The 23704-nt window shown below is 57.5% G+C and overlaps 4 protein-coding genes across 16 annotated transcripts in view; 2 read left to right on the plus strand and 2 right to left on the minus strand.

Annotated features, from left to right (window-relative positions):
• Positions 1 to 116: 116 nt before the first annotated feature.
• Positions 117 to 12511, minus strand: aco1 (aconitase 1, soluble). Of its 3 annotated transcripts, none has more exons than XM_088396070.1 (21): positions 11869 to 12511; positions 5891 to 6024; positions 5595 to 5763; positions 5392 to 5529; positions 5219 to 5288; positions 4746 to 4929; positions 4472 to 4611; positions 3884 to 4055; positions 3723 to 3823; positions 3544 to 3660; positions 3226 to 3385; positions 3017 to 3152; positions 2189 to 2273; positions 1904 to 2060; positions 1717 to 1841; positions 1549 to 1653; positions 1308 to 1450; positions 1047 to 1194; positions 758 to 880; positions 403 to 588; positions 117 to 333 (listed from the first exon to the last, which is right to left on the minus strand). In XM_088396070.1, the coding sequence occupies exons 1-21, from the start codon at positions 11904 to 11906 to the stop codon at positions 217 to 219; spliced, it is 2748 nt and encodes a 915-aa protein (XP_088252196.1). In that variant the 5' UTR covers positions 11907 to 12511; the 3' UTR covers positions 117 to 216. The 3 variants fall into 3 exon arrangements, with proteins under 3 accessions (XP_088252196.1, XP_088252202.1, XP_088252211.1); XM_088396076.1 differs by lacking the exon at positions 11869 to 12511 and adding an exon at positions 6808 to 8713; XM_088396085.1 differs by lacking the exons at positions 117 to 333; positions 403 to 588 and having other exon boundaries at positions 778 to 927.
• On the plus strand, positions 7724 to 10776 carry arsj (arylsulfatase family, member J). Its single transcript, XM_088396264.1, has 3 exons — positions 7724 to 8147; positions 8793 to 9819; positions 9975 to 10776. Exons 1-3 carry the CDS (start codon positions 7864 to 7866, stop codon positions 10317 to 10319), a joined length of 1656 nt encoding a protein of 551 aa, XP_088252390.1. The 5' UTR covers positions 7724 to 7863; the 3' UTR covers positions 10320 to 10776.
• LOC148403044 (calcium/calmodulin-dependent protein kinase type II delta chain-like) lies at positions 11356 to 12842 on the plus strand. 2 transcript variants are annotated; one of them, XM_088396344.1, is made up of 5 exons: positions 11376 to 11487; positions 11524 to 11736; positions 11795 to 11870; positions 11938 to 12035; positions 12377 to 12842. In XM_088396344.1, the coding sequence occupies exons 2-5, from the start codon at positions 11637 to 11639 to the stop codon at positions 12589 to 12591; spliced, it is 489 nt and encodes a 162-aa protein (XP_088252470.1). In that variant the 5' UTR covers positions 11376 to 11487; positions 11524 to 11636; the 3' UTR covers positions 12592 to 12842. The 2 variants fall into 2 exon arrangements, with proteins under 2 accessions (XP_088252461.1, XP_088252470.1); XM_088396335.1 differs by having other exon boundaries at positions 11356 to 11736.
• Positions 12658 to 23704, minus strand: part of ank2b (ankyrin 2b, neuronal) — a 20486-nt gene continuing 9439 nt past the window's right edge. For 8 of the 10 annotated variants that reach the window (XM_088395986.1, XM_088395977.1, XM_088395970.1 and 5 more), the window contains 27 exons: positions 23462 to 23560; positions 23149 to 23346; positions 22956 to 23054; positions 22783 to 22881; positions 22616 to 22714; positions 22418 to 22528; positions 22272 to 22344; positions 22053 to 22188; positions 21615 to 21690; positions 21446 to 21534; positions 21051 to 21092; positions 20612 to 20821; positions 20428 to 20526; positions 20188 to 20345; positions 19816 to 20027; positions 19176 to 19380; positions 19011 to 19107; positions 18677 to 18908; positions 18471 to 18596; positions 18274 to 18402; positions 18145 to 18171; positions 18048 to 18072; positions 16204 to 17709; positions 14242 to 15942; positions 13846 to 13972; positions 13671 to 13767; positions 12658 to 13362 (listed from right to left, as the gene is read on the minus strand). In XM_088395986.1, coding sequence (XP_088252112.1) covers positions 13336 to 13362; positions 13671 to 13767; positions 13846 to 13972; positions 14242 to 15942; positions 16204 to 17709; positions 18048 to 18072; positions 18145 to 18171; positions 18274 to 18402; positions 18471 to 18596; positions 18677 to 18908; positions 19011 to 19107; positions 19176 to 19380; positions 19816 to 20027; positions 20188 to 20345; positions 20428 to 20526; positions 20612 to 20821; positions 21051 to 21092; positions 21446 to 21534; positions 21615 to 21690; positions 22053 to 22188; positions 22272 to 22344; positions 22418 to 22528; positions 22616 to 22714; positions 22783 to 22881; positions 22956 to 23054; positions 23149 to 23346; positions 23462 to 23560 — 6099 coding nt within the window. In that variant the 3' untranslated portion in view covers positions 12658 to 13335. The remainder of the gene's footprint in view (positions 13363 to 13670; positions 13768 to 13845; positions 13973 to 14241; positions 15943 to 16203; positions 17710 to 18047; positions 18073 to 18144; positions 18172 to 18273; positions 18403 to 18470; positions 18597 to 18676; positions 18909 to 19010; positions 19108 to 19175; positions 19381 to 19815; positions 20028 to 20187; positions 20346 to 20427; positions 20527 to 20611; positions 20822 to 21050; positions 21093 to 21445; positions 21535 to 21614; positions 21691 to 22052; positions 22189 to 22271; positions 22345 to 22417; positions 22529 to 22615; positions 22715 to 22782; positions 22882 to 22955; positions 23055 to 23148; positions 23347 to 23461; positions 23561 to 23704) is intronic. The other 2 variants (XM_088395961.1, XM_088396013.1) reach the window with 2 other exon arrangements.

The raw sequence follows: 23704 nt of genomic DNA on the forward strand, positions 1-23704 counted from the left end.
CGCTGCCATTCGACCGTGACAAAATCTGCACCGACCGGGTGGCTACGTGAGCAAGCACTGTATGGCAAAAATGAAGGCAACAAGACCTACAAACAAAGTGGTGACTGAAGGCAAACTCTATCCACCGAGGCCACTTTATAGAATGCTACGGATAACACAACACTTAAAGAGGAACGGAATGCAACTTGAGGTAAGGATAACTCTGAACGTTGGACGTTAATTTTTAGACATCTTGCGGATCATGTAGTTCAGGATTCCCCCGTGGTGGAAATAGGCCAGTTCCACGTCGGTGTCGAACCTCATCCGTACGCCAAAGGTTTTGCCCGTGTGGAGCTGTCGGGAGAAGAAGAGCTAGGAGAAGGCGTCGTATACGAAAAGGCGCGCCTTCACCAGACAGCGTACCGTCACGTCCACGATCATCCCAGGGGCGATGTTCTCGGGGATGGCGACGTGGAAGCGTTCTCTTCCGGTCAAGCCCAGACTCTCTGCGTTGTCTCCCGGCAAATACTCCAGCGGGATTATTCCCATCCCCACCAGATTGCTCCGATGGATCCGCTCGTAGCTCTCGGCGAGAACAGCCTTGATGCCCTTGATTTGGGGGGGGGGAGAACGTGGCTCACTGCCTTCAAGGAAAGCCTACTCTTGCTAGTTTTTAATAATATTCGATCTGTTTTGTTAGTTGGTGATTTGTCCATTCTAAATCAAATTCAATATTATCATCATCATTATTATTATTATTATGAAGGCGCGTTCCTACCAGCAATAATGGACCTTTGGCTGCCCAATCTCTGGAGCTACCCGAACCATACTCCTTTCCGGCAAGAATCAGGAGCGGGACTCCCGATTGGCCGTATCGCTCGGCGGCATCAAAAACGTCCATCTTGACACGGGGAGGGAACAGACTAATTAGGATGACCGAGAACCAACCTTCGGGGAATGGCATCAAAGTCTTCATCAGTTTGTGAACAGCAAAGCCCCATTTCTCATATGGTCACCGACCGGCGGACATTTTCCAAATATGCAAAGTTGGGCAGGCGCCCGCTTACCACTTCGCCAGTTGGCAGGTAAACAGTTTGCGGCGCCTGCTTGTTGAGGAATTTGTTAAACAGGCGGATGTTGGCAAACGTCCCCCGGGCCATGACGGCGTCATTCCCTCGACGGGAGCCGTAAGAGTTGAACTCGCGTGGGCTGATGCTGTTGCCCAAAAAAAAGGAAGGCAATGACATGTTTGTATTCCACGCGTGGCGTGGCGTGCCGTGCCGTGCCGTGCCGTGCCGTCATTGCTTCCATTGCGATCGCTCGCTCACCCTCTGCTTGACAGGTAGCGGGCGGCGGGGCTGCTTCTGGTGATGTTCCCAGCAGGGGAAATGTGGTCCGTCGTCACTGAGTCGCCCAAGTTCAGCAGCACGTAGGCGCCGTCTATGGCTGCAGGAGGATTTAACTGCATGCTCTGAAGAAAAGACCAGCGAGCGTGTTCCAAAATGAAGATCTCTTCTTTGGCAGGCAGGCAGGTGTGCGACGAACCGCACCCTGCCCAAAAGAACTTACCAAGCCATCAAAGAACGGCGGGGACTTGATATACGTGGAGGTGGCATCCCAGGGATACAGCTCGTCTGACGGCGCCACCAGAGAGTTCCAGCGTTCGTTCCCTTTCTGCAACCACATTCCGTCTTCAACAACGCCCGGCAAAGCGAAAGGGCGGGCCGGCCAACCTACCTCGACGTTTTGGTAGACTTCTCGGAACATTGTCGGGATAACAAACTTTGTCTCTTCTTGCTGGATCTCTTCGCGCGTTGGCCAGATGTCCCTCAAGAAGACCCCTCGGCCATGGGAATTAACGGCTAAAAAAAGCAGACGTTTGTATTCAATGGCGTGCCACGACTCCCCAATTTACTAAACCCACCGATAGGTTCTGTCTCAAAGTCAATCTTTACGGTCCCGGCTATGGCGTAAGCAATAACGAGCGGCGGCGAGGCAAGGTAGTTGGCTCTGGTATTGGGGTGGACGCGACCTTCAAAGTTTCGGTTTCCTGACAGGACGCCTGCGGCGACCAAGTCTCCCTGAAAAAAAACAAAGGCACGGAAGGAAGCGTTGCTGGAGTGAATGAGAAGGAGCGTGAAATCCAGCATCTTGTCTAACCCTACCTAACCCTCTAGCGCACCAGGAACATAGCAAACAACGGTAATACCTGGGAGATGGCCTCCACCACCGGCTCCGGGAGGGGTCCACTGTTTCCTATGCAGGTCATGCAACCGTAGCCGACCACCTCAAAGCTAAAAAAGAGAAGAGAGCTATCCATACATAGCCGCTTCATGAGCATCCAATGACAATGGCAATTGCGCTTTCTGTTTTATGAGCGGATCCGCCGCTGCATTCGGAAGCAATCGTTTTCGAATGGGCCTAAAATGGCTGCTCGAGAGAAGCTTATGGTCGACCCGCCTCTGCGTTGTGAGGAGCCAGATGAGGTGGTTCGGGCCTCCCAGACATCTCCACCCCGCTCAGGTGGTCCGGAGGGAGACTCCGGGGGCGACCCACCCGGGACACGACGGCGAGAAGGCCTCGGGATCCCCCGGACAAGGTGGCGCTTTGGGTTTGCCGCCCCAGATAAGCGGTGGAAAAGGGGAGGGAGGGAGGGAGGGAGGGAGGGAGGGATGGATGGATGGCGGATGGATGGATGGATGGATGGATGGATGGATGGATGGATGGATGGATGGATGGATGGATGGATGGATGGATGGATGGATGGATGGATGGATGGATGGATGGATGGATGGATGGATGGATGGATGGATACACATGAAAGACGTATGCCGTTCAAATTTCAAGCTAGTAAGTTTTGCCATTTGAAGAAAACAAAAAGCAAGATGAAAAAAGGCATCCCCCAGGGCTCTTTGTCTTGGCCCTGCATTTTCTGCGCTTTACGTCGCTCGGTTCGTTTGGCGCATCACACCGAGAGCGCCGGCCCACCGTGTCCGTATGTTGAGCGCCTTTGCGCGAATGCAGTTTTGCAGCTTACCCCAACTGAGAGAGATAGTCCATAACGCCGCTCTCCTTCAGGTAATAGGTCACCACTCCACTGCCGGGCGAAAGGCTGGTCTTGATGTAAGGCCTCACGCTTAAGCCATTCTCCACCGCCTTCTTAGCGAGGAGTCCTGGAAGAAAAGCCCGATTGGAAGATAATCCAGACATGAAAAAAGGAGGGCGATCCGAAAAGGGCCGACCCACCGGCTCCGAGCATGACGGACGGGTTGCTGGTGTTTGTGCAGCTGGTGATGGCCGCGATCACAACAGAGCCGTGGCTTAATGAGTAGTCTTTTCCGTCATAGCAGAAGGGGACCGTTGCGCTCTGACCATCCGGGGCCACGGCAAAGCCTTTGAAACCTTGCTGGATTACGGGCACAGCAGGTCAAACGTGGCACCTGCAGCTAGCTTTTGATGCTCCGGCGGCAGCGGCGGCGGCAGCGGCGGCAACGAGAGATGAGACTACGCTGGGTACCGGAGCTTCAACAAGCAGTCAAATCATCATCAAGAACGCAAACTCACCTTTGCAACCAGACACCTTTCAAAGTCTTCCTTCATGTCTGAAAGAGGAATTTTGTCCTGAGGTCTCTTGGGCCCACTGCAGCACGGAACCACCGTCCCGAGGTCCAACTCTACAACCTTCAACGAGAGATGCAAAGTCATTTTCCAGACCCGGTCGGATGCCTGTCGGCGGCACAGACCTGACTGAAATCTGGATCCTGGGAGACGTCGCCGTAGTCCCGGAACATGGCCACGGCCTTCAGATACTTTGTAATGTAGGCCAGCTTTTGTGCTTCTCGCCCTGATTTGAGAGAAAAGAAATCACGGGCCGCCCCAAATACGCTCAGCGCTGGTCACTCACCGGTCTGCTTGAGGTATTCCACGCTGACGCCATCCACCGGAAAGAACGCTGCGGTGGCGCCGTATTCTGGACACATGTTGGAGATGGTGGCTCTGTCCGCAATGGACAGCTGAGCCACGCTGGGCCCGAAAAACTCCACAAACTTGCCGACGACGCCCACTTGGCGCAGATGCTGGGAAAGCACAGACGCAAACAGGTGACGCTCGATGTTTGAGGCGGGCGGGCGGGCGGGCGGGCGGGCGGGCGGGCGGGCAGGCAGGCAGGCAGGCAGGCAGGCAGGCAGGCAGGCAGGCAGGCAGACACGCAGGCAGGCAGCCACGCATGCAGGCAGGCAACCATGCAACCATGCAGGCAGGCAGGCAGGCAGCCACGCAGGCAGGCAGCCACGCAGGCAGCCACGCAGGCAGCCACGCAGGCAGCCACGCAGGCAGGCAGGCAGGCAGGCAGGCAGGCAGGCAGGCAGGCAGGCAGGCAGGCAGGCAGGCAGGCAGGCAGGCAGGCAGGCAGGCAGGCAGGCAGGCAGGCAGGCAGGCAGGCAGGCAGGCAGGCAGGCAGGCAGGCTCCTTCCTCGAAAGAGGGCTCTGTTACCTCGGTGACGGTGAGAACAATGTCGGTGGACGTAATGAAGCGGTCAGGGCTGCCGCGCAACTTGTATCCGACCACCTCGGGTAGAACCATGCTGATGGGCTGACCCAGCATCACCGCCTCTGCTTCGATGCCACCCACGCCTACGCGGAGGAGACCGAGCAAACTCAACCGGGCCGCCACGGCGCTTTCAACTGAGAAAGCCGCTCCTCGCCGATGACCGCATGATACGGTCGAGCGGAATTTGGACCGGCTCCCTTCAAAACGGGCGACTTACCCCATCCCAGAACACCGAGGCCATCGATCATGGTGGTATGGGAATCGGTGCCCACCAGGCTGTCGGGGTAGAAAAAGCCTCGGTGGTTAAACACCACCCGGGCCAAATACTCCAAGTTGACTTGGTGGACAATCCCTGAACCGGGCGGAATGATACGCATGTTCCTGAATGCTTGGGAGCCCCACTGAAAGTAAAAGACAGACAAAGCCATGCCCGTTACAATCAAACTGTTATTCAAATCTACTGTCCAAACATAAATGGCACAGGCATTCCCCAAGGCTCTTTCTCGGGGCCCCCCGCATTTACTTTACGTTCAATCGCGGCATCCCATCCAGACCTTTCGCTCGGGTTCCAGACAACGGAATTCCAATGGCATCGAGCCCAACGCATAGTTTCAACGTACCTACGAGCACGTCGCTACGATACGTGCATCGCTGACATACATTCGGCGTACTATTACGGCTCGTTCGTACCTTAAGGAACTGGAACCTCTCTCTGTTGCGCTCAAACTCCAAGTTTTGATTTTTCTGGAGGCTGTCAGACCTTACGAAGGGAAAGAAAGAGAAAAAACACACACACACACACACACACACACACACATGACATATGAATGGAGCATTTAAAAACTGGAAGAACCAGATCTTACTTTTTGTTAAAGTCCACTTGGACAGAATGATCAATGACTAGGTCAGCCGGGCAAACGGGATTGATTTTGGCAGGGTCTCCGCCAAGCTTAACCACCGCATCGCGCATGGCGGCAAAATCCACCACAGCGGGTACGCCGCTGTGAAGAACAAGCAAACAAAGACTGCAATTGCACCACAGAAGAAAGAAGTGGTGCAGACCTACGTGAAGTCCTGCAGGATGACGCGCGCCGGCATGAACGGGATCTCCACCCTCTGCGTCTGGGTTTGCTTCCAGTTGAGGATATTTTCCACGTCGGACTGTTTCACCAGAAAGCCGTCGCAGTTTCTGACGGCAGACTCCAAGAGAACACGGATGCAGAACGGCAAGCTCCCTAAAGAACCGAACCGAGCCGAACCAAGCGTTGTGAATGTTGGGCTCCTTGTTTGAGAATAGTAAGGAAGCTGTTCTAGTTTGGTTCAAGCTTCTGGGAAAAGGCGCGGCAACAGACGACATTTTACCATATCGGGGATCTTCAAGTTTGGAGAGATTATAGAAATGCTGATTTGCAACCTGGGGATCCAGGGGCTCCACTATACGTTGGAATGGATGATTGACAGTTTCAGCCATTCTCGCCCAGTAGGTTTGCGCAAATCTAAAAGAAAAATGGAAATCCAAATCAAGGGCACTCGATTGGGATTGATGCCCTCGCTCCGCTCCGGCCCGCCCCGCCCCGCCCCGCTAATTTTGTCGACATTTTCGAATGTCGGTAGTAAAAGTAAAACACATATTTAAGTACTGAACGATTGGTGAAAATCTACTCTAGTGCTAATATTATGAGGCGTTTGCTGACAGCCGGACCCGTTTTTTGACGTCAGGTTACGGAAACCATCTTGGGGTGGGATTGTCGGTACTCTCCGTTAGTAATGATTATTGTGACCATTAACTTGAGTTGAGACACTTGACGTTTAATGTAAACATATAAAACGCTTTCAATGTCCTCGCTGCCTCTCAAGCACACAGCACGATAATCGGTGCGTATGCCCCCCCTCGACCCGACCCGACCCGACCCGACCCCCAAGCCCCGTCTCTCGCAGTTGCATAATGTTGCCTTCTGTCAAAGTCGAAAGTCTGCAGCACGGCCCTGGCTTAGCATTAGCCACGCTGTCAATGTCACATTTTGGGTTGCGATGGAACGACAACAACGGCTTCGTGGTGCAACTTTGTGCGCCTTTCACTTGGACGGCCAGGGGTTAAAAAAAAAAAGTTATATGTCAACTGCCAAAGTTCTGTAACGTAAATCGTGCTGCCGGCCGAATAGCTCGAGCTACTTTGGCTCGTATTGAAGAGAAGACGCCGAATTAGTAGCACAGTCGGATCATGTGTGCCTTGTACGGAAAACGACGGCGAACTAGTCGTGATGTGCGGCGGACTGTACCTCGTCACAAAATTCGCCGTTTGACGTCGCTGCTACCCGAAGCGAAGGCGGAAGTCATCTGCAGCGGAGCTTCTACGGCAACTCCATTTGGACAGACTACGTAGAGTGCTTTCTATACATACGTAGATGGGGGAGGGCGGGCCGGCTGGCTGGCTCGCTCCGTGGGGCTTAACGTCCAGTGAAAAAGCTCATGTACGAGGAAAGATAGTCAGTGTGCACATTTGGAATGGATAAAAATGTCAAAATATTAAAAACTGAGCAAATCCCTTCAGAAGTGCGCTGTGAATCTCACAAAACTGGCACGGCTAACCCCCCCCCCCGAAAAAAAGGCCACTGTAAGTTCCCCTCATTTTGCACAGGCTCAAACAAGACAAAGTTGCGGACTGCTGCAAATCCCACCAAAGTTGCGCTGGGCGGCGGGGCCGAGGTGGAAGAAAAGAGCTGCTGGCCTGCCCTGGCCTGGCCTGGCCTGGCGTGCTTCCATTTCTGCTGAAGCTTGCGGAATGTGGTTGGGGCCTTGAGAGAGACAAGACGCAACTTGTAGAACTGATATGTAAGGAACCGCTATGCCAATGACGGAGAGCTCGCGGGATCGAGGAGAGCTTCCAGTATGGCAAGTACCCTCGGAAGAAAAGGACGTTGAAAAGAGAAGGACAGTGCAGTGGCTGTCGTGCATGCCTGATGATGCACGCACGACTTGGTTCCATGTGTTTGGGACTGGCTGGCGAGGAGAACGTTCTTTATGCTGTCACTTCTACCATCAAATCCCCACCCCACCCAGCCGCCGAGTTCCGCACGGACCCGCCCACGCACTCACGCACGCACTCGGGGGGTTTGCTCGGCGAGCACGAACATGGAGCGTTTTTCTCCCACGATGCAAGACATCTGGCTTGGACGTGCTCCAGAGTAATGCGCGTGGAAGTCATTTTCGATTGGCGGCGCGATCGACGCAAAGCCGGCCAGCCTACTCACGCGTCGATGCACGCATTCTACAAGACGATGGGAGAGGCGAGAGGCTAGAGGCGACCGCAGTGCAATCGGGGCTACAGCAGCGCAATGTTGATTCTGTGGGTTCCGCTCACTTTGCTCCTCGGCTTCATCGTGTCGCACACGTGGAGCTCCAAGCGGGCGTCGGAGTTGGGCAAAGCGCCGTCGCCGCCGCCGCCGCCGCACATCGTCTTTATCTTGGCGGACGATCAGGGCTTCCGGGACGTGGGCTACCACGGCTCCGAGATCAAGACGCCCACCCTAGACCGACTGGCTGCACGGGGAGTCAAGCTGGACAACTACTACGTGCAGCCGCTGTGCAGCCCATCCAGGAGCCAGCTCATGACCGGCAGGTACACTGGGAACACGCGGAGGGGAACACTACCGCGGCGCGGCCGTTCCGCGCTGTCGCCGACTGCCGCCACATCGTGTCGTGACGAGGTTTCCCCATCGATCAGATGCAGACAGTGACGCTGTGAGCGGGCTGGCAGCGAGTGAATCGAATCATGTCGGAAAACTAAAGTAAAACCAAACATTCTGAGGACAAAAACAAACAAACAAACAAACAAACAAACAAACAACAACAGCGATTCAAACCCAGCAACTCTGGTCCAAAAACTATTGTGAAATAAAAGGAAAATAAAAACGACGAAGAATCTCAAAGTGTCATAACCTCGGCAAGCGGCCAACGATATGAGATAGCTATGTTTGGTCTCGCGTCCGTGACAATGCTCGATGCAAACGTTGATATTTTTCCAAGAAGAACGGTACGGAGAATCGATATACGGGACGAAAAGTACGTAGAGAAGCCGATTTGAGCTATTTGACAATGGTGGCGCGCGAGCGAGGTGACCGACCGCGCGGCGAACCGACGGTCTGAAGCAGCCGCCGCCGCCGCGGTCTGAATTCGCCGCGGTCTGAAGCCGGCTTTTGCACAAAAGAGAGAACGTCAAAGACACACGGCTGCGCCGGCCGACTGACTCTGCTTTGTCTCGCAGGTACCAGATCCACACGGGGCTCCAGCACTCGGTGATCCGAGCCGGCCAGCCCAACTGCCTCCCCCTGGACCAGGCCACCCTGCCGCAGAAGCTGAAGCAGGTGGGCTACTCCACGCACATGGTGGGCAAGTGGCACCTGGGCTTCTACAAACGCGGCTGTCTGCCCACCCGGCGCGGCTTCGACACCTTCTTTGGCTCGCTGCTGGGAAGCGGCGACTACTACAGCCGCTACAAGTGCGAAGGTCCCGGCGCGTGCGGCTACGACCTGCACCAGGGCGAAGAGGCCGCCTGGGAGCAGGACCGCGGCTCGTACTCCACGCTGATGTACACGCAAAAGGCCATCGGGATCTTGGCCCGGCACGACCCCGGCGAGCCCTTGTTCCTCTACCTGGCCTACCAGGCGGCCCATTCGCCGCTGCAGGTCCCGGCCGGCTACCTGGAGCGCTACGCGGGCATCGTCAACCCCCGGCGCCGCAAATACGCCGCCATGGTCTCGTGCCTGGACGAAGCCGTGCGCAATCTGACCCTGGCCCTCAAACGCTATCGTTTCTACCACAACACGGTCCTGGTGTACTCGTCGGACAACGGGGGGCAGCCCCTGGTGGGCGGCAGCAACTGGCCCCTCCGGGGAAGCAAGGCCACGCTGTGGGAAGGGGGCATCCGGGCGCCGGGCTTCGTCCACAGCCCCCTGCTGGCCAACAAGGGCACCCGCTGTCGCTCGCTGGTGCACATCACCGACTGGTTCCCCACGTTGGTGACCCTGGGCCAGGGCACCCTGGAAGAGGACCTGCAGCTGGACGGCTACGACGTCTGGGAAGCCATCAGCGAAGGGCGCCCGTCGCCCCGCCGGGACATCCTCCACAACATCGACCCGCTTTACGTCAAGGCCAAAAACGGCTCGTGGAAGGCCGGCCACGGCCTGTGGAACACGGCTGTGAGGGCGGCGCTGCGGGTGGGCCACTGGAAGCTGCTGACGGGGGTCCCCGGTTACGGCGACTGGGTGCCACCGCAGACCTTCAACCCACAGGTACGGGTCTGGGTGGGCGGGGGCATACGACAGTTCAAAAGCAGTTCAGGAGCAGTTTAGGAGCAGTTCAGAAGCAGTTCAGGAGTTTTACTGCAAGTTACTGGCTGAAAGCCGACCCGAGACTTAGTCCCACCTACCTCTTTTCCTCCACCCAGCGGCTGAGCCTGCGTCAGCACAGCGAACGCGTCCGCCGGGACCGCGGCAAGTCCCTGTGGCTGTTCAACATCAGGTCGGACCCCTACGAGCGGGTGGATTTGTCGCAGCGCTACCCGGATGTGGTCAAGAAGATGCTGATGCGGCTCGCCCAGTACAACAAGACGGCAGTGCGTGTGCGCTACCCGCCCAAAGACCCGCGCTCCAACCCGCAGTACAACGGCGGCGTGTGGGGCCCCTGGTACGAGGAGCCGCACGGGGGCCGTCCGCTGACCAACCATCTGAGCGGCAGAGGCGACGGTGAAAAAGGAACTTCAAGTAGGTCGGAGCTAACGTTGCGCAAATAAAGGCATCATCCAACCAGGAGAAGTCCTTGTGCCCAGAAGTCGGGGAATGGGTCAAAAGTCTCAAAAGAGCAAAGTCAAAATCTTGCACATCAAGTTGTCCTGTCTTGAAATAAAAACGGTCGTAACGGGCGCTCCGAATAAACGCTGAGCCGACAGTGTCGCACAAATCAAACGAAATGAAAAAGTGAAAAGAATCATGTTGGGCAAGTTTGGCCGAAAGCGCAAGCTTTAGGATGAGGACAAAGGGACATTGCAAAAGAAGAAGCAGAGGTTGCAAGAATGTAATGACAGAAAAGGCGGGGAGAGGGACAGAGATTTGCCTCGGACCATTCAACCGAGTAAAACTTGTTGGGGTTTTTTTTTTTTACACCAACGACAAGGCACACGTTTTCACTTGACGACCGCTCGGTCTCCAACGGGCAACAGCTGAGGAAATAAAGTCGCTTCTGGAACTCTGGCTTTGTCTGGCCACGGCCGTCCGTCCGTCTGTCTGTCCGCCGTCCTTCCTTCCTTCCTTCCTTCCTTCCTTCCTTCCTTCCTTCCTTCCTTCCTTCCTTCCTTCCTTCCTTCCTTCCTTCCTTCCTTCCTTCCTTCCTTCCCAGGGCATCTGGAATGTGACAGGCAGGTGGGGCGCTTTAGATACGTATGTCCAGCTGGCGCCCATCCCCATCCCGTCTGCCTGGCCTCAGGCTCCGCCCACCCACATCCTGTTTGACATTTGGGATGGGTGCCGGCGTCCCGCCCTTCGCCCCTCCCCCCACCTTCTTTCGCTCAACTATTAGACATGCGTTCAACAGTCAGAATATTAAAAAGAGAGTCAGACATAGTGACACAAAAGTTACAATCAAAAAGTTCGTGTAGAAAAAAATTGATGAAAGTTGAGAATCATTGCGAAAAAGTCTGCATTTACGATTGGGGGGAAAGGTTGAAATGGACCATTTGGAATGGGAAAGAAGGTGAAAAGGAGGCAAAGTGTACATACGCAACATATGCAGAGTCGCTATTTGCAAAGTAAAGTCCAAAGCACATCTTTGCGCAAGCACCAGTCCAAAGGGACACTTTGAAAGCAACAGCACATCTTTGTGCAAGCACCAGTCCAAAGGGACACTTTGAAAGCAACGTTCCCAAAAAAACAGAGACACAAAGGTGGAGTCCACCTGAATCCTACCTGCCTGCCTGCCTGCCTGCCTGCCTGCCTGCCTGCCTGCCTGCCTGCCTGCCTGCCTGCCTGCCTGCCTGCCTGCGTGGCTGCGTGGCTGCCTGCCTGCGTGCCTGCCTGCCCGCCTGCCAGGGGAGAAAAGATCTGATCCGGCGACAATGCTTTGGCATCTTTGTGTGGCTTTGCTCTCCCTGGGGGGGATCGGAAGCAGCCCGGTGAGTGTCCAGTGGGCCGCAAACAGCAGTCAGCCCGTTACAGGTAAGCCTAAACAGCACGCGGAAGCAAACGGCCGTGTGAGTATTTGGATTCTTTCCAGCCCGCCAGCAGGAAATCATCCAAGCCACTGTCAAGCTGCTGAGCGCCATTGCCAGCGGAGATTACGACACGTACCGGTCAGTTGCGTAGCGAGCGGTCAGTTGCAATTGCATCCGCGTCCGACGCTTCGCCTTTGTGTCTCAGGGAAATGTCCCATCCGGCTCTCTCCAGCTTCGAGCCCGAAAGCCTGGGCGTCCTGGTGCGCGGCTTGGAGTTCCATCGCTTCCTCATGCAGAACGACGGTAACGACCACCTCTCGTTCAAACGAGAAACCATGCCTTGCTCCATCCAGAACAAATAGCGGAACAAAAAGAGTCAGAGGAGGTTACGTGGCAGCCGCCAAGCCCGCATGCTCGCAAATCCCGCGCAAACGCTCCAGCCTCTTGCACGCGTCGTGTCGAGCTTGCCGAGGAATTTGCGACCCCTTCCTTGTGGGTGGCGACTCGCTACCTAAGTACTTAATCTCTCCCAAAAGAGCCCCTGGCGATTTGGATTGGCGCTAAAGGTCACGGCGTCGCCTGGCCGCTGCCTGGCCGCTACCTGGCTGCTACCTGGCTGCTACCTGGCCGTCATGTCTTTTCAGGGGCGCCCGGACGTGCTGGTCACACGCTGGTGGTGGAGCCCCTGGTGCACATGCTGAGCGAGGACGCCGCCTGCATCGCCTACGTGCGCCTCACCCTGACGCCGGGCCGGCGCGCCAAGGCGGAGGAGACGCGCGTCTGGCGCCGAGGCGGCGACGGCACCTGGCGCCACGTCCACTTCCACAGGAGCGTCTCGGCCGCTCCGCACACAAACTGACGCAAAGTCCGTCCCCCAAATAATGGCGCTGACCTCATTTGTCCCCAAAATGATGACTCCGCTAGCCACGCCCACAACCTAGTCGGGAATTTATTTGCAAACACAATCATCAAACAAAGACATTGGGCAAGCTGCACGGCACACACGCACACACACTTCAACAAATTCTCTGTCATACACTCTCGCTCATTCTCACACGGAGTAGTCGCCATACACAATAGCTGGAAATGAATAAAGGTGCATCTCCTGAACCGTCCGTCTGTCCGTCCGTCGGTCACATCGGGACAACAGGGATGCGCTCTTTGGCCATAGAAGGATGGATGGATAGGTAGGTAGGTAGGTAGGTAGATAGGTAGATAGGTAGATAGGTAGATAGATAGATAGATAGATAGATAGATAGATAGATAGATAGATAGATAGATAGATAGATAGATAGATAGATAGATAGATAGATAGATAGATAGATAGATAGATAGATAGATAGATAGATAGATAGATAGATAGATAGATAGATAGATAGATAGATAGATAGATAGATAGATAGATCCTCCCCACCCCCCGAAAAGAAAGGAAGCGTGAAAATGCCGCCAATGGTGAGAATGAAGAGTCCATCAATCGGAATGAAGACGGCAAAGAAAAGACAAGAAAAGAAAAAGTTACGCAGCTGCTCAGCTCCATCGTCCACCCGGTCGGCGGCGGCGGCGGCAGTTGCTTTTTGCATGGCCATCGCTCGACTGTTGGACTTTACGCGCCTGGCTTCTGATGGGGCACCTTGACACACACACACATGCAAAATGGAAAAATGGCATGTCAAAGGCAAAACTACAATCGCTTTGAAAAAAAACCCATGGGGATTCATGATACAGTATACCTATATTGCGCAATAAAACAAGATGGAATGACAACGGTGAGAAAAAAGTCATGAGGGTACGCGGCATCAATATGGGGGACTATGGCGGGAAGAAATGTAAAGTCGCTCAATCTGAATGAAAATGGCATTGTGCTGTGTAAATGCAAAAATAAAATGCAAAAAAGAGGAAGCCATGTGTGAGAAGAAAGTCAGAAAAAAAAGCTCCTACTCCAGCGTGCGTCGTCGGTCGGGGAAGCCTCGGCGTAAGAGCGCCCGCCGCCACCGCCGCCGCCTGTTCCGAGCGGGTCGACTCGGCCGCCCCGCCACTGCGGGAAACAGCAAGAAAGGGGACCTGAATGGCGCCGAGGCTCATTGGATGCCACAGGCGCTTTTGAAAGGCTCACCGTGTGGCCTCCATCTCATTGTGCCCTTTGGGCTCCGGTGATGCCGCCGAGGCGCCGGCTCCGCTCTCCGTCGCGTCCACCGTGTCCGTGCGGTCGCTCTCGATCTCTTTCTCCACGAATGCGCCGTCTGCGTGGGAGGACAAGGTTCCGTTGAGAGAACGAGCGAGCGAGCGAGCGAGCGAGAGAGAGAGCGAGAGAGCGAGAGAGAGAGCAAGCGAGAGAGAGCAACGCCGATGGGCCGATGCAAAGCGCCAAATATTGCCAGAGACACTCGACTGACTTGCCCTTCGACACGTCGGAGGTTGAAAAAGGTAACAAGCTAACAAAAGTGGTTTTCTAGAATGGACACAAAACAGAGTACAGAAGTGTGAAAGGCACAGGCGGACCAACGCCTACCTGCAGCGCCGAGGCTTGGTCGCGCCTGCGTCTCGCCAGCACAGCTGCGCCGGCGCCTCCCGGAGCCCGACGCGTGCCTTTCCGTGGTGCTTTGGTCCCGTCGGCGGCGGCGACGGTCTTCCTCGGGCCGCTCGGCAACCTCCACCAAAGATGGCTCGGAATGTCGGCGCGCCTCGCCGGCGTCTTTGCGAGACGGGCCGCCTTTCCCTTTGACGGGTAGTCTCGAGCGGAAGGCTTTTGCTTTCGACTCGGGCCCGGTCCAGGCAGTGCCGGCGGATGTCTTAGCCTTGACCAAAGTCCCTTGGGACGGCGCAGCAGTTCCGTTTGTTGGCCCTCTGCTCCTTTTGTCTTGAGCAGATCTGAGCAAAGAATCTGCCTCAGGAGACTTTGACTTGATGGGGATGCGCGATTTGGCGCCTGCCGGCGTTTGCTTTTGAACTCGCCGGGCTGGCTCGGACGGGCTTTTCCGAGGGACTCCACACGAATCGGGGGGCTCTGCGGCTGACTTTGAGTCTTGCCGAGAAGAGTGGGATGACTCTGTTCCTCGCTCCAACCTGGTAAGAGTGGATTCTGCCGTCTCCGCATGGACGGTCGCATGACCAGTAGAGGCCGGATCCAAACAGGAGGAGTCACCGCGATGTGCCGGAGCCTCGAGGCTTTCCGGGTCGCGGTGATCTTTGGCCCAACAAGTGGAAAGGCCCATTTTGGGGATTTTCAATTTGGCAGACGTGTGATCGAGCTCAGTTATCGACGGAAGCTGCCAATCGGGACTTTGTTCGGAGCGCTCCTCGGTCTTGAGCTCTACTTTTAGGTTGAGGCCGACGTCACGCCAGCTGGCCGGCGCCTCGCCTTCTCGCCCGCCGTTCCCTGATACGGGCCCCTCGAGGGCGTGTTGGGCAATTTGGAAAAAAGCAAAAGCGCCCCCGTCCTCCTGGCAGCTCCTCTTGGTCATGTCGATAGCGCCGCTTCGGGTCATTTCAAAAAGTTTCCCTTCCTGGAAGAGAAATGGGTTGGGTTCACTCGTCGGCGTGCTGCCCTCGGTTGGCGTTTTCTCCTCCGGTGTGGTGTCGGCTGTCCCTGGCAGAGACGAGGAGCCCGCTGTCGCCAGAGACGGGGAGCCCGCTGCCGCCAGAGACGGGGAGCCCGCTGCCGCCAGAGACGGGGAGCCCGCTGCCGCCAGAGACGGGGAGCCCGCTGCCGCCAGAGACGGGGAGCCCGCTGCCGCCAGAGACGGGGAGCCCGCTGCCGCCAGAGACGGGGAGCCCGCTGCCGCCACCGGTACCGCCAGATCGAGTATCTCCACTTCCTCCACTTTGCCAAAAGCACAGCACTCCGTCTTGGCAGTGACGCCTTTGGACTCCGTTCTGGGACAGTCAAGTTCCTCCTCTTCCGCGTGGTCGTAGCTACAGAACTCGGGGGGTTTGCTCGTTTGACACGTCGGAACCTCTGGCGCCGCTTCGGCTCGCTCGGTTACGTTAGGTGGAAACGGGGCAGTTTCTCCCGACTTGACCGCCTTTTGCTCATGGCTTCTATTTGCCGCATTCAACCTTGCGGAAGGTCCGTCGTCCGTGGCGGCAGCAACAGGCGGCGGCACGGCGACGGGCTTTTGAACTTTTGAGGAGTTTGTGTGGGCTTCCTCCGGACCGATTGGAGCCGTTGTTTGGCGGACATCCTTTGCCTGGGACCGGTGGTGCGCAGCGGCTGAAACACAAGAGGAGGCAACTTGAATTCGGGGCTGACGGGGAAACCTCACCAGGTGACCAGGCGTCCCCGCATTGACACGGTGTGCCTGCCCCTGGGGAACTCCACTGATTTCTTTCTAGCGCTAACGCTTTTGGGAGCTTCGCCGCCACCGGCGCCGCTTTGAATGGGAAAGAACGGTCAGAATGCAGGATGAGGAAGTGCTCACTTACCTGGTCGTCGCAAGCAAGGGTGTCGCGAGAGAGAGGACAGGACTCTTACCGGAACTTGTGTGAACCCGCTCCCGGTCGGCGCGGGCCTGCGGCTGCGGGAAATGCCCAAATGCGCTGTGGGAGGGTTCGGATTGACCGGCGGGATGGTCTCCCATGAGCGGCAACGCCGGCCGCTCAACGGGGCTGCTCTCTAAGGAATCGCGAGGAGGCCATTCCTCCTCCTCCTCCTCCTGCTCCTCCTCGCAAGGGCTGGCTTCGATGGAATCTGGGGACTGAAGGGAGGAGGAGTTCCCGTCCAAAACAGGACTGCCCTCCAGCGAGTCTCTGTGGCTTATTGTCAAAGAGTCGCCGTCAGCCGATGACGGACTGAGAGGACGGCAATCTTGCGTGGTGGGCAAGCGCAAGCTGGCGCGCCGCTCGTCAATAGACGTTTGCGAGCGGGCTGAAGGCAACCCTGACTGCAAATGGCCACCGCCGGCGCCGAGCTGCCGAGCGCTCTCCGAAAGGTCCTCGGGTGTGGTGCCGGATTTCAAAGAGTTGGACCCGCTCCTCGCGTCAGCCTCGCCGAAAGGCGGAGCCGCGGTCAAATGGCTGGACGGCGGCTCAATTGTTGGACTCGCGCGCTCTTCTCCGTGGCGCGTACTCGGCTTTTCACGCACCGCGCCGGGCGGCTGCGTTTGTTGGTCAAGGTGCAGACTTTGGGGGCTTGTGTCATCAGAACCGCTACCCGTCACCCAGTTTGCGAGGGCACCTCGGTCTTCACCGTCACCTACTGGGGCGCTCTTCTTTCGATCCACCTCGTCGAGCGGAGCCGCCTTAGAATCGAGAGGGATGGACGTCGTCCACGGGCTCGTCGGCGGTCTTCCGTACAAGCCCGACGGTGTCGGCGAAGGCTCTTTTTGAAAGGCTCGCATCAACTCTTTGACTGAGAGGCTGTCCTGGTGTTTTCCCGACCCGGCCGGGGGTGCGGCGGTGCGCGGGTGGCCGTCTTTGGGCGCCGGAGGCGTTTTGGCGGTGCCACGCAACGGCGGCGAGGGCTCGCCACCGTTGCCGCTTTGCTCCGCTGCTCCCGCTCTCTGCTGTAAGGATTTGACTTTGTCTTTGACCGAGCCAACGGGCAAGCGGTTCGCTCCTCGCCCGTCTTTTGCTCTCGACGCGGCCAGGCGTGACTCGCCGGTGTCTTCTGCGGATGCATCGGCGCCCCCGTGAGCCGGCCGCTCGGCAGCCTCCCCTATCGCCGCGTCAGAGAGGAGGAGCTCGGGGTCCCTACTTGCCTGGCGGTACGTCCCGCTCCTCAGTATTTGACTGACTTTCTCCAGGTCTTCTTTGACTTTCTCCAGGTCCTTCTCCATGATTTCTAAAGGTACCCTGGAAAGATCAGGCAGGCCTTTCTGAGAGGTGCGGCCTCCCAAGGCGGGGCGCCGTTCCTCTGAGGGACGGGCGGTCAAAATGGCCGTCATTTTCATCAAATCTCCTTTCATCTCCGACACGTCCGACAGGAGGTCCGCTTCCCGCGTCAGCTCCACTTTGGAAAGCGCCGCTGCTGTCTCTTCGCCTTCCGAGCGATGAGTCAAAATAGAAGGAAAGAATTCAAATGAAAGGAGACAAACATTTGAGAGGGTGGTCAGGCCAGGCCGAGCCGAGCCGAGCCGGGCCGAGCCGAGCCGAGCCGAGCCAGAGGTACACACGTGACATGCACTATTCCATCATTGAGGAAGGTCCAAAACGGAAAGCATAGACGTGAAAGTGAAGCTTCAAAGAAAAGAAAGGCACCAAACAAGAAACAAGAGCACGACACAAGATGCAGCAGGCCAAGGCAGCGAGCGACCCACACAGACATAGAGAAAACAAAAAGAAGCGCAAGTGCGCTTTTTTTCTTGAAAAAGACCTTACATTGCTCCCGCCTCGCGTTGTCCATCTGCAGAGAAAGAGACGGACAGGAAAGGCGTCAAGACTTGACATTTGATGAAAAACAACCAGCCGTCTTTACCTCTTCTTCTGGATCAGAATCAGACTCCTTTTTCCAAAGCAGCCAAGCGGGAGGGAGGGAAGGAGACAAAAAGTATATATTTTTTTGCTCCTGACAATCCGCAATGAAACGGCTTGGGAGACGACTCACCTTGCGGAAAGACGGCAAGGCCACGTTGAGGTTGCACACGGCGTCATGGCCCGGCGCGGCGCCATAACTTCGGGGGGGCTCCTTGAGAAAGCACAAGCGGCCGCACGGCTCTCGGGCGTCGTCTCGGATCTGCAAAGGCCGGCTCGTTACGCTCGCTACGTCGGAATGCGCCGGGCGCCGAAGACAACAAGACAAACTTTGATGGAAAGCGCCAGCCGGTTCTCCTTGAAGGCAAAAAAGCTGAAGAGATGATGCTGGCCACTTTTGGCCAGGGGGACAAAGTTTCCGCAGCAGTCCGCATAGATGGGCCTTCCCTCCAGAACCTAAAACAGAGCGAGAGCAATAGCAAGAATTGCTTAGCCACCGGAAAAAGGAGTCCTGGCCCCTCCCCCCCGGGCTCCACCTCCACATCTCGACTGCGGGCCACCTCGGTGAAGTCGTCTCGCTGCTCCGGCGTTTTGTCCAGTTTGTCGTCGGTCACGCAGAGGCAGCGCAGGTGGCCCTCGCTGGGCTCGTGGTGGCTTTTGGCCAAGATGACAAACTTGGCCATGTACGGCACGCAGATCAGCTCCCGGTACACCCGAGAGGAGAAGTTGACCGACTCGTGGACTTGCCGGCAGTCTATGAGCCAAAACCTAGAAGACGTGAAGGGGCAAACGACCGGTGTGGTGAGGCGAGGCGAGGTGCGGCGAGGCGAAAGGCGAAAGGGACGGACGGACGGCCGGCCGTGCGGGCACCTGGCGGAAACGTTTGTGGTGAAGGACACGTGGTCGCTGGTAAACGTTAAGGGAGTGGTGCCGGTGATGTCTTCCCACTGGGCCGGCGTGGTTCCCCCTGAAACAGGGACCCCTCCGACTGAGCAAAAAAAAAAAACACAGCCGCGCCGAGCCGACGAGTCCTACCCGTGATGCTGCAGAGCAGCCGTAAGGTCGGGGCGGAGCGGGAGGAAGCGGCGGGGAGCGGCGAGGCGTTGCCTTTGGGCACCGGGATGGTCACGGTGATGGCTTTGTGGAATTTCCTGCGCCGGGGCTCCAAAGTGACCACGGGGCTGAAGCTGGACCTGTTCCCCAGAGCCCTCCTGACCAGGTCCAAACTCACCGGCTGGGCCTGGAAGCAGACACGCCGGGTTGCCTCGGCCATCTTTTCTTTTGACCGTGAATCCGTCGGGCTGATCTAATCCGCGTCCGATACGGAAGCAAACAAATTCGGTCGGTGGCACCGAGGACGTCCAGCCTCTGGCTTTTTGCCCCGAGACAAAAAGGAAGGCAGACCGTAACGATGCCGAGTCCAAATGATTGAGGGACAAGCCTTGGGCGGGCGAGCCATCTTTTCTGGCTAGCTGGCTGGCAATATGATGATGATGATGATAGAACTTTATTCGTCCCACAGCGGCGAAAATGCACTTGTCGCAGCAGCGCATACGAGTGCAAGAAAACAAGTGCCGAAATATCAAAAAGGATAAATGACAGACAAAGACAAAGACAAGTGCCACTAGTAGAGATGACACTTGTCTCTACTATTGTCTTTGTCAATATGGCGTACCTGCAGGCCCACCCTAATCTTTTTGGTCAAGGCCCCCTCAGGAAAACGCGCTTGCACTTGGGGCACCACCGTGCTGCTCAGGACGCCTCCTTCCGGACCAATCAGAGCAGCGTCTTGCCTGACCCGCGACACCACCGCAAAGAATTGCGGGAGATCCCTGGCGATGATGCGGCATATGCGCTTCTTCTGCACCTCCTCCCCAGAGTCCGGCTCTAGTGCGCGACAGAAGGATGGCGCCAGTGACATCAGAGGGGGAGGGGAGGCTTTGGGGGAGGGGAGGGGAGGGGAGGGGAAGGGAAGGGAAGGGAAGGGAAGGGAAGGGAGGGGAGGGGAAGGGACGAGACGAGATGAGACGAGACGAGACGGACGGACCTTCATCGTCCGCCGTGTTGATGATCCGCTTGAGCTCTTCTTGGGTGTGCTCGCAGTGATGCTCCTTCCAGCTCTCTCCCGTTTCACTCCTCAGGATGACCAGCTCACGCTCGCCACCGCGCAGAGCGGCAAAGTGGGGCACCTCCACCACGACGGGACTGCGTGGCGGCGGCCGAGAGAGGGAGAGCAAAGGTTTACAAAGTCCGGCCACTGGGCTCTTTGGTTTTGCAGCCTACCTACCCCAGGAAAGTGGTCCCCGGCGGGCCAAGCTGCACCATTCTGCTCACCAAACTCTCGCCCTCGTTAAGAGGCGGCGGGGCACTGGGGAGGTGGAGCTTCCTGTGGTCGGCCAAAGACAAAAGACACGCACGCTGCACACAAGTGCATGCGGAAGGGAGGGAGGGAGGGAAGGCGGCCCCCTTACCCGAGCAGCTGGCCTCCAGACACCGCAAGCTCAGCGCCTCGCCTGGCGGCCAGAGCCGGGCCTTGGGCGAGGCGCTGCCGTTTTACCAGCCTGCAGGTCACACGCGTGGGCGCGCCGCACGTCCCCGGCGGGATGAGCACGCGCAGGCCGTGGTGGCGGCAACCCCGCATGGACCCGCCCCTGGCGTCCACCATGAAGCTAACCAGGAAGCTGAGCCGAAAGCGGACACACACTTTGAATGCTTGCGATGCAACCTGGCTGATTGCACCTCAAACGTTTCTCGGCAACACACACGACGACACGTATGCACACGGATCGGCGGGATCTGAGAAGCGTCCGGCTTGCCGCCGTCGCAGGCTTCCAACCAAAGACAGGGAGGGAGCAAAGGGAACAAGCGGCGGGAACAAAGGGAGGGAGGGAATGAGGCGGCCGAGATCACCTGCTGAGGTCCGCCGCGCCGTCACGGCAAGGAGACCCGGGCCTGAGAGCGTCCACGGTGAAAGCGGAGAGAGAAGAAGGAGAGCGGGTCAGACTCAGGCAGGGCAGGGCAGGGCAGGGCAGGGCAGGGCAGGGCAGGGCAAGGGAGGGGAGAGGAGGTGGAGGGAAGGGAAGGGAAGGGCAGGGCAGGGCAGTGCAGGGCAGCGCAGCGCAGGGCAGGGCAGGGCAGGGCAGGGCAGGGCAGCGCAGCGCAGCGCAGGGCAGCGTCGTCCATCCAGTGAAGAGTAAAGTTCCTCGGCCGCCCGCCACTCATACAACACGTGGGAATCACTCTCTCACTTCAGCGGGCGGCCGGCTGCGTCATTGGCCGAGACCACGCTCGAGTACTGTGCGTACCCAGAATGTGGAGCAAGGTTGTCCAGATTCTCTGCGCCCCAACTCAGCCGGTAGGAGTTTTGCACCTTTCCCCTCGAAAGCCACCATGTCTGGGATGGGATCAAGCGCAAAAGCCGCCACTCAATATAAGAAGCAAAGCGCAAACGGAATCTCTGCGCAGTGCACATACCTGACAGGTGAGCCTTTCGTCCGTCACGCTTTCAAGTTTCTGCTGGTAGCTTTGGAGCGTGAAAGACCTTTCCCAACTGCGTTCCAGATGAGACAGATGATGACCAAAAAAAAAAAAAAATGGAACATTGGGGCAGAGTGAGTCAGAAGAGGAGGTGTCAGCGGGTCAGAGGAGACGTCAGCGGGTCAGAGAAGACGTCAGCGGGTCAGAGGAGACGTCAGCGGGTCAGAGGAGACGTCAGCGGGTCAGAGGAGACGTCAGCGGGTCAGAGGAGACGTCAGCGGGTCAGAGGAGACGTCAGCGGGTCAGAGGAGACGTCAGCGGGTCAGGGGATACGTCAGCGGGTCAGAGCAGATGCCAGCGGGTCAGAGGAGACACGAGTAAGTCAGAGGAGACGCGGGAGTCCCACGCGTGCGAGTCGGCTGGATTTGACCCAACCTGCCGGCGTGCGCTCCTTCGTCACCAAAGTAGTTTGCGTGATCCGGATACTGTCCCGGGAGCGAGTCGTCCCCGAGCTCCCGGAGGTCCTCGGCCCTGAGATAGTCCCCTCCGTCGCCCGTTATGGTGTCGTCGCCTTGAGAGAGAACGAGCGAGCGCTGCGCTTGAGAAAGGCAAAAAGGGCGGAGGGGGGGAGGCTCGCTCCGGCGGCTGACTGACCTTCTTCGTCCGACACATCCAGTACTTCCGTCATTGTTTCCGGAACATTCAGCTTGTGTTTCTCCGTCACCGTCTGGTGGTGTAATGCCTGCATCAGATTAGCGAGGGGAAGGCGGACGGACGGACGGACGGACGGCGCAACGTGCCGTGGTGGTGGTGGTGGTGGTGGTGACCATCTCCTCCGTGACCACCTTCAGCGTGTCCACAACCGAGATGTAGCCCAGGCGCCGCGCTATTCCGAGGGCCGTGTTGCCGTTCTGCCGCCAAAAGGAAGAAAATGCGCAAAATGCCCATGTGCCAGCGTGCCCGTACGTGCGTGCGTGCGTGCGGTGATGCGGGCGTACCGCGGTGACAGCGTTGGGCTTGGCCCCGTGCTGCAGGAGGATGTCGATGATGTGCGTGTTGCCCTGCTGGGCTGCCTGGTGAAGAGGGCCGTAACCATTCTGCGGGAGCGGCCGGGTTAAGCCAAAACATCAAGAACGACCACGCGCGGCGGCGGCGGCTATTGCACCTTGGTCTCCACGGTCACGCTGGCGCCGTTTTGAAGAAGGAAGTTGACCACCTTGCTGTTTCCATAGTGGCACGCCACCATGAGCGGCGTGTAGCCCAGCTGCAAAACAAGTGCGACAAGCTCAAGCGTGCAAAAGGTCAAGGCGGCGCTTTTACGAGGGAGGCTTCCTATACTTTCGTCTGCTGGTCCAGGTCGGCGCCATTGGTGGCCAGAATCTGGGCGGCGGCGAGCCTGTCGTCCTGCGCTGCCAAATGAAGGGCGCTCAGGCCGCTCTGGAGCGCACAAAGAAAGAAAGGGAAGGAAGGAAGGAAGGAAGGAAGGAAGGCACTTCTTTTTCCACAGAGAGAGAGAGAGCCCACTTGCTACCTTGGTGCCGGCGTTGACCCGAGCTCCGTGATTCAGGAGCAGGGCGGCCATGTCGGCGTGGCCCTCCTCAGAAGCCAAATGGAGCGGCGTGACGCCCTGTTTGCTCAGCAGGTGGCTTTGGGCTCCGCAGGCCAGCAGTGCACGGGCCGTCTCCACTTGGTTCTTCCTGGCCGCGATGTGGAGAGGGGTGTAGCCGTTCTGCGAGAGCGAGAGAGATGCGATCGCGACTCGCTTAAGCCGAGGCGAGCCCAGCCGCCTCGGAACAATTGACGACGCGGCGGCGCTGCCCGCCCTGCCGCTTGAACTCTCTGACCTTGGCCACAGCGTGGGGGGACGCGCCTTTGTCCAGAAGCAGAAGCGCCACGTTCTGGTTATCGTAATGTGTGGCAACGTGGAGGGGTGTCAGGCCATTCTAGCACACAAAAGAAAAGATGGCGGCAAAGCCTGACTTTGGCTGTGCGCAACTACTGGTTGCAAAGCCCGGTTGAACATCAGGGGACGTGGAGAATAATTGTCAACTTTGAGACCTGTCTGTGACTTAGGGCGGCTGCTAAAT

Source organism: Syngnathus floridae, chromosome 1 (assembly GCF_059516105.1).
Source record: "Syngnathus floridae isolate MCC-2025c chromosome 1, RoL_Sflo_1.0, whole genome shotgun sequence".
Lineage (NCBI taxonomy): Eukaryota > Metazoa > Chordata > Actinopteri > Syngnathiformes > Syngnathidae > Syngnathus > Syngnathus floridae.

Excerpts from the sequence above, each read along its gene's own strand:
- arsj (XM_088396264.1), top strand. The coding sequence starts at position 7,864 with ATGTTGATTCTGTGGGTTCCGCTCACTTTGCTCCTCGGCTTCATCGTG. Across the intron at positions 8,148-8,792 it reads AGCCAGCTCATGACCGGCAG|GTACCAGATCCACACGGGGC; the intron begins GTACACTGGGAA and ends TTTGTCTCGCAG. Across the intron at positions 9,820-9,974 it reads CGCAGACCTTCAACCCACAG|CGGCTGAGCCTGCGTCAGCA; the intron begins GTACGGGTCTGG and ends TCCTCCACCCAG.
- LOC148403044 (XM_088396335.1), top strand. The coding sequence starts at position 11,637 with ATGCTTTGGCATCTTTGTGTGGCTTTGCTCTCCCTGGGGGGGATCGGA. Across the intron at positions 11,871-11,937 it reads GGAGATTACGACACGTACCG|GGAAATGTCCCATCCGGCTC; the intron begins GTCAGTTGCGTA and ends TTTGTGTCTCAG. Across the intron at positions 12,036-12,376 it reads CTTCCTCATGCAGAACGACG|GGGCGCCCGGACGTGCTGGT; the intron begins GTAACGACCACC and ends ATGTCTTTTCAG.
- aco1 (XM_088396070.1), bottom strand. The coding sequence starts at position 11,906 with ATGCAATTGCAACTGACCGCTCGCTACGCAACTGACCG. Across the intron at positions 4,056-4,471 it reads TTGTTCTCACCGTCACCGAG|CATCTGCGCCAAGTGGGCGT; the intron begins GTAACAGAGCCC and ends GTGCTTTCCCAG. Across the intron at positions 1,451-1,548 it reads CGCCGTTCTTTGATGGCTTG|AGCATGCAGTTAAATCCTCC; the intron begins GTAAGTTCTTTT and ends TCTTTTCTTCAG.